The sequence below is a fragment of the Nerophis lumbriciformis genome, linkage group LG03 (assembly GCF_033978685.3).
Source record: "Nerophis lumbriciformis linkage group LG03, RoL_Nlum_v2.1, whole genome shotgun sequence".
In the NCBI taxonomy this organism is placed as follows: Eukaryota; Metazoa; Chordata; class Actinopteri; order Syngnathiformes; family Syngnathidae; genus Nerophis; species Nerophis lumbriciformis.
The window spans coordinates 60,991,422-61,000,000 of record NC_084550.2 but is presented as its reverse complement, the minus strand read 5'-3'; the positions used below and the strand labels follow the sequence as shown (position 1 = coordinate 61,000,000).

The 8,579-nt window shown below is 33.4% G+C and overlaps 1 protein-coding gene across 1 annotated transcript in view; it reads left to right on the top strand.

Moving 5' to 3' along the window:
• gata2b (GATA binding protein 2b) overlaps positions 1-8,220 on the top strand; it is a 22,829-nt gene extending 14,609 nt beyond the window's left edge. Inside the window, exons 5-6 of the mRNA XM_061940400.2 lie at positions 3,281-3,406; positions 7,286-8,220. Of these exons, the coding sequence (XP_061796384.2) occupies positions 3,281-3,406; positions 7,286-7,564 (405 nt within the window). The 3' untranslated portion in view covers positions 7,565-8,220. The remainder of the gene's footprint in view (positions 1-3,280; positions 3,407-7,285) is intronic.
• The last annotated feature ends 359 nt before the right edge of the window (positions 8,221-8,579 follow it).

The window sequence follows — 8,579 nt, the reverse complement described above, 5'->3', positions numbered from 1 at the left end:
TTTCCAACACAAATGGGTCGTGTTGCTCATCACACTCGGGTGTGGTCGCCAGAAACGCTGTGTCCATATGGCGCATCTTTTTCACATCCTTATTGCTTTTATGTTCTCTTTATCACACTTCTGCAGGTAAAAACTCAACTGTATAAAAAACTTCTAAGATTGTATGTAACCCGGAAAATTAAAAAGTGTGAATGCGAACCCAACTGAAGTGCACAGCAAGTATTTATATAGGTCACATCAATGCAGCTGATAGGCTCCAGCACCCCCAACACCCCGAAAGGGACAAGCGGTAGAAAATGGATGGATGGATGGACATCATGATTTTTTGTCTAATTTTAAAACACTGCTTTGGGTCTATACAACATGGAATGATGGCTATTTGGTCAAAATTGTGCAAAGATTTTGCTCTAAAGACTGATCTTCATACCTATTTTTGGCTTCCTTCAAAAACGGTGATAAATACAGTCTATTATACAGCATTATTCACGTGTGAATAACATAAATAAAGTTTACTATACAGCATAATTCACATGTGAATAATATAAATACAGTCTATTATACAGCATTATTCACGTGTGAATAACATAAATACAGTCTACTATACAGCATTATTCACGTGTGAATAACATAAATACAGTCTATTATACAGCATTATTCACATGTGAATAATATAAATACAGTCTATTATACAGCATTATACACATGTGAATAATATAAATACAGTCTATTATACAGCATTGTTCACATGTGAATGACAAATACAGTCTATTATACAGAATTATTCACATGTGAATAATATAAATAGTCTATTATACAGCATTATTCACATGTGAATAATATGCATACAGTCTATTATACAGCATTATTCACATGTGAATAATATAAATACAGACTTTTATACAGCATTATTCACATGTGAATAATATAAATACAGACTTTTATACAGCATTATTCACATGTGAATAATATAAATACAGTCTATTATACAGCATTATTCACATGTGAATAATATAAATACAGTCTATATACAGCATTATTCACATGTGAATAATATAAATACAGTCTATTATACAGCATTATTCACATGTGAATAATATAAATACAGTCTATTATACAGCATTATTCACATGTGAATAATATAAATACAGTCTATTATACAGCATTATTCACATGTGAATAACAAATACAGTCTACATATATACAGCATTATTCACATGTGAATAATATTAATAGTCGATTATACAGCATTATTCACATGTGAATAATATAAATACAGTCTATTATACAGCATTATTCACATGTGAATAATATAAATACAGTCTATATACAGCATTATTCACATGTGAATAATATAAATACAGTCTATTATACAGCATTATTCACATGTGAATAACAAATACAGTCTACATATATACAGCATTATTCACATGTGAATAATATTAATAGTCGATTATACAGCATTATTCACATGTGAATTATATAAATACAGTCTATTATACAACATTATTCAAATGTGAATAATATAAATACAGTCTATTATACAGCATTATTCACATGTGAATGACAAATACAGTCTATATACAGCATTATTCACATGTGAATAATATAAATACAGTCTATTATACAGCATTATTCACATGTGAATAATATAAATAGTCTATTATACAGCATTATTCACATGTGAATAATATAAATACAGTCTATATACAGCATTATTCACATGTGAATAATATAAATACAGTCTATTATACAGCATTATTCACATGTGAATAACAAATACAGTCTACATATATACAGCATTATTCACATGTGAATAATATTAATAGTCGATTATACAGCATTATTCACATGTGAATTATATAAATACAGTCTATTATACAACATTATTCAAATGTGAATAATATAAATACAGTCTATTATACAGCATTATTCACATGTGAATGACAAATACAGTCTATATACAGCATTATTCACATGTGAATAATATAAATGCAGTCTATTATACAGCATTATTCACATGTGAATAATATAAATACAGTCTATTATACAGCATTATTCACGTGTGAATAACATGAATACAGTCTATTATACAGCATTATTCACATGTGAATATTATAAATACAGTCTATTATACAGAATTATTCACATGTGAATATTATAAATACAGTCTATTATACAGCATTATTCACATGTGAATAATATAAATACAGTCTATTATACAGCATTATTCACATGTGAATAATATAAATACAGACTTTTATACAGCATTATTCACATGTGAATAATATAAATAGTCTATTATACAGCATTATTCACATGTGAATAATACAAATACAGTCTATTATACAGCATTATTCACATGTGAATAATATAAATACAATCTATATACAGCATTATTCACATGTGAATAATATAAATACAGTCTATTATACAGCATTATTCACATGTGAATAATATAAATAGTCTATTATACAGCATTATTCACATGTGAATAATATAAATACAGTCTATTATACAGCATTATTCACATGTGAATAATATAAATAGTCTATTATACAGCATTATTCACATGTGAATAATATAAATACAGTCTATTATACAGCGTTATTCACATGTGAATAATATAAATACAGTCTATTATACAGCATTATTCACATGTGAATAATATAAATCCAGACTTTTATACAGCATTATTCACATGTGAATAATGTAAATACAGTCTACTATACAGCATTATTCACATGTGAATAATATAAATACAGTCTATTATACAGCATTATTCACATGTCCATCATATATCCATCCATTTTCTACCGCTTATTCCCTTCGAGGTCGCGGGGGGCGCTGGAGCCTATCTCAGCTACAATCGGGCGGAAGGCAGCGTACACCCTGGACAAGTCGCCACCTCATCACAGGGCCAACACAGATAGACAGACAACATTCACACTCGCATTCACACACTTGGGCCAATTTAGTGTTGCCAATCAACTTATCCCCAGGTGCATGTCTTTGTATTTATATTATTCACATGTGAATAATATAAATACATTATACAATTACAGTACATATCTCTGCAGTGCTTCCTTGGTTTCATTTCAAATTTTCGGGATTTATGCAGATCCTAAATACACATAAGCAGGTACCAGAAGGTTAAACAAAAAAAAGTTGGGTTTTGCATAACGGGGTCCTTTTGACATGTTTGAGTACCGGACTGTGGATGCATCGTTAAGAGTACAGGAAAGTGCTGAAGTGTTCCTAACAAACCCATGTCTCTTTGCAGTCGGCAGCCAGACGAGCGGGCACCTGTTGCGCCAACTGTCAGACCACCACCACCACGCTCTGGCGACGCAACGCTAACGGAGACCCAGTGTGCAACGCCTGCGGCCTCTATTACAAACTGCATAATGTAAGTCTCAGGCGGCTGATGGGCAGGTTGGGCCCGCACAAAGCCGACAGGGTCCAGTAGTCGGGGGAAGGTTTCACTGATAGCCGGGGCCGAAGAGAGGAGGGTGAGAGTCGCTTGACCCGCACGCACACTGCTCGGACTTGAGGGCTTCTCGCTGCCTTTGTGCGTTATTGTTCTGGCCCTTATCCCCCTGAGGGTCACACTAGTGCGCCTGGCGCGGAGTGGAAGCGTGTGAATGGCGTTAAGATGCTCTCAAACAGCTACTTGAGATGCTTATTATCGAGGGATGAGTGAGCTGATGTTTCTCAAATGTAGCATTAAGGGACAATAGGAGTCAGTGAAAGACAGGCGGGTAGTGTCCCTGTGCTAATCGCCAGGGCCCGGAGTCTTTGGTTCCATTCAAAATACTTTTTCTTCTAACTACATTCCCTCATAATAACGTTTTCCACACTCTAACCACTAGGCTACTGAGCAGGCTTAGACTGAATATAGGTTGAAAAGGATGATCAAATCATGTATTCTGTTTTTATTTACAATTTACACAACGTGCCAACTTCATTGGTTTTGGGTTTTGCATTTATATATATATATATATATATATATATATATATATATATATATATATGCCCTCAATTTTGGTGAGTGTTAAAGTACCCAGAAGGTCTCAGTCATTAGTGTTAAAAATAATTTTTATATATATATATATATATATATATATATATATATATAAAACTTATTTTATATATATATATAACTTATTTTAAGTTATTTTATATATATATAACTTATTTTAAGTTTATATATATATATATATATATATATATATATATATATATATAAGTTATTTATATACATATATATAACTTATTTTCATATATATATATATATATATATATATATATATATATATATATAAAAATAAGTTATATGTATATATATAAACAAGTTATATATATATAAATAAGTTATATATATATATATATATATATATATATATGTATATAAATAAGTTATATATATGTATATAAATAACATATATATATATATATACAACTTAAAATAAGTTATATATATATAAAATAAGTTATGTATATATATATAAATATATAAATTATTTTTATATATATATAACTTATTTTATATATATATAACTTATTTTAAGTTATATATATATATATATATGTATATAAGTTATTTATATACATATATATAACTTATTTATATACATATATATAACTTATTTATATATATATATATATATATATATATATATATATATATATATATATATATATATATATATATAACTTATTTATATACTTATTTTTAACACTAATGACTGAGACCTTCTGGGTACTTTAACACTCACCAAAATTAAGGGCAGCCCTAAGAAATACAATATATATTTTATTTGTTTAGAACTGTGAAGTGAAGTGAATTACATTTATATAGCGCTTTTTCTCAAGTGACTCAAAGCGCTTTACATAGTGAAACCCAATATCTAAGTTACATTTAAACCAGTGTGGGTGGCACTGCGAGCAGGTGGGTAAAGTGTCTTGCCCAAGGACACAACGGCAGTGACTAGGATGGCGGAAGTGGGGATGGAACCTGCAACCCTCAAGTTGCTGGCACGGCCGCTCTACCAATCGAGCTATACCGCCCCGAGAACTTGAAAAAAATAGACTGCAAAACAAAATATTTAATGTTGGAACTGGAAAACTTTTGTTATTTTTTGCAAATATTAGCTCATTTGGAATTTGATGCCTGCAACGTGTTTCAAAAAAAAGCTGGCATAAGTGGCAAAAAAGACTGAGAACGTTGAGGAATGCTCATCAAACACTTATTTGGAACATCCCACAGGTGTGCAGGCTAATTGGGAACAGGTGGGTGCCATGATTGGGTATAAAAGTAGATTCCATGAAATGCTCAGTCATTCACAAACAAGGATGGGGCGAGGGTCACCACTTTGTCAACAAATGCGTGAGTAAGTTGTTTAAGAACAACATTTCTCAACCAGCTATTGCAAGGAATTTAGGGATTTCACCATCTACGCTCCGTAATATCATCAAAAGGTTCAGAGAATCTGGAGAAATCCTGTGACCTTGAATCCCTCAGGCTGTACTGCATCAAAAAGCGACATCAGTGTGTAAAGGATTCTTATTTGTAAAGATTCTTAATCAATTAAAAGATAATCGAAATTTGATTTAAAAACTTTTTTTTCGAATTGTGTTTATATCTATTTTATTTATCAATCTTCCCGGGGCAAGTTTCAAATTAATTCTGATTCTTATTTGTAACGATTCCTAATCGATTAAAAAAAAAAACGAAATTCGATTAAAAAAAAAAAGAAATATATATGTTTTTTTAAATTGAATTTTGGATTCATCTATCTTATTTATCTATCTGGCCCGGGGCGATTTTCAAATTAATCGCGATTCTTATTTGTAACGATTCTTAACTGACTAAATAGTAGGGGTGTAACGGTACGTGTATTTGTATTGAACCGTTTCGGTTCGGTTCGGAGGTGTACCGAACAAGCTTCCTTCTGCCTCTGTCTCTGTCCTCTACACAGCACCCAGCATTGTCCCACCCACACAACAATCTGATTGGTTACAAAAAGAGCGGTAACAGCCAATCAGCAGTGCGTATTCAGAGCGCATGTAGTCAGTGCTTAGCGTTTAGCAGGTAAGCATCAGGCAGCGGACTCTCCCCAAATGATAATAAACACCTCCCAGTCAACTACTAGTAACATCACTATGAGCCCGTTGACCTTCTAGAAATATAAAAGGCAGCTCAGCTCGCTCGCAGTTCTGGCTTGAGGTGAAGGCTAATTCGCTTTTAGCGTAACGTTAGCTCATTTTGCGGTGTATGTGTGTGTGCGTGTGTGTGTTACGGACAGCAAAGCCCTGTCTGTCTGTTATTTCACTTTACCTTTTTCTGTGTTGATTGAGCTGTGTTGAAGCAGCAAAAAAGGACATTATGTTAAATGAAGAGTTTCTGTCTCTGATAGTTGATATAATAATGTAAGTGCATCATAAAGCCTACATGAACTCCATGGTGTTCAGGGATGAATAGTCTCTCCTATTGCTATTGTACTATTTTTTCAGCTATAGTAACATTAATCATTAGTAATGGAGCAGCTTAGTTTTGAATGGCAGGGTCCCTGCTATCACACGTTGGTAAAAATATAACATTTACATAATAAAAATCAACTAAAGGCTTCCCAAATGCTGTAATAAATTAAGCATGATGAGTTGACTTGAAACTGTTTAATGTTGCACTTTTTATATGCGGAAGAAAAGTTTTGTCATTTTATTTAGCAACATCTTGAGGCAGTGTAATGTTGATTAACATGGGCAGAATTATTATAGTGTTCCCAATGTTAAAAGGATAAAGCCATTGTTTAAAAATTTGGTAAATAAATAACCAAAAAATGTATATTTTGTTGTTTTCTTGCTGTACCGAAAATTAACCGAAGCGTGACCTCTAAACCGAGATACGTACCGAACCGAAATTTTTGTGTACCATTACACCCCTACTAAATAGTCAAAATATTGGTATCGGAATCACTCTACACCAGAACTGATCGGTAGGTTGTGAGTTCATACCAAAGACTATAAAAATGGGACCCATTACCTCCCTGCTTGGCACTCAGCACCAAGGCTTGGAATTGGGGGTTAAATCACCAAAAATGAATCCTGGGCACGGCCACCGCTGCTGCTCACTGCTCCCCTCACCTCCCAGGGGGTGATCAAGGGTGATGGGTCAAAAGCAGAGAATAATTTTGCCACACCTAGTGTGTGTGTGTGTGTGTGTGTGTGTGTGACAATCATTGGCACTTGAACTTGAACTAACAGAACCTATACTCTCCCCTCACAGGTGAACCGACCCCTGACCATGAAAAAAGAGGGAATACAAACGAGGAACAGGAAAATGTCCGGCAAGTCCAAAAAGATGAGGCGGGGCAGCGAGAGCTACGAGGAGTACAGCAAAAGTTTTCACGACAAGAACTCCACCTTCAGCTCCCTGGCGGGACACATGTCCGTGGGCCACTTGCCGCCCTTCAGCCACGCCGGACACATGCTGCCCACTCCCACACCGATACACCCGTCCTTTGGCCACCCGCACCACTCCAGCATGGTGACGGCCATGGGGTGAGGCGTCACGGCGACAGACACTTTCTTTGTCCATTATGCAAAAACCGTACGGTATGGAGCAAACACGGCCAATCTGTAGGTACCTAACTCCTAATGGAGGAAGACTGCTTCTACTTCCTGTTCCTGTTGGCCCTGCATGTACATGTACACACACACACACACACACACGATGACATCACTGCAGCTCTGGGTTTGACTCCAATGGACCTGACAGCATGACTGCATGGCCCTGTAACTGTGAATATTGTATGGAAGGGGACAAACTCACATGAAAATATGCTGGAATTATTTTCTTCCTCACAGAAATTTAAATACGGGGGGGAAAAAAAAAAAAAGCTTTATGATTTGTAATTTGATATTGTTAATTGTAATTATTGTTATTCAAATAATTTATTTTCACCGCTTTGTTCCTGTGACTTTATCACCTTGATCATAATATAAATACTGTCGTCTCGGCTATGACTAGATTTTTTGTTGTTGCTAAAAGCGCTTTCTTCTGACCTGCTCGTCATTTGTACTCATACCAAATAAAGAATCACGATCACAACCGCTCCTTCAGTTCGTGATTCCTTTGAAGTGAAGTGAATTATATTTATATAGCGCATTTTCTCTAGTGACTCAAAGCGCTTTATATGGAGCCCCTAAAGGGACATGGGGGAATTTAAAAAAAAAAAAAAAATAATTATTATTATTTTTTTAGACATCCGCACAAGAAACTTTTTATAAAATTATTAAAAAAAAAAAAATAAAAATAAAAAATATATATATATATATATATATATATATTATTTTTTTTGACATGTATCTCATGCGCACGAGATACATGTCTAAAAAACAAAACAAAAAAATTATACATTTTTATTTTTTTTAAATAATTTTATTAAAAAAACTCGTGTGCACGAGATAGTTTCTCTTGCACACGAGATACATGTCTAAAAAAATAAAATAAAAATAAAAATTATAATTAAAAAAAAAAAAAATTATATAAAAAGTTTGTCGTGCGCACGAGATAGTTT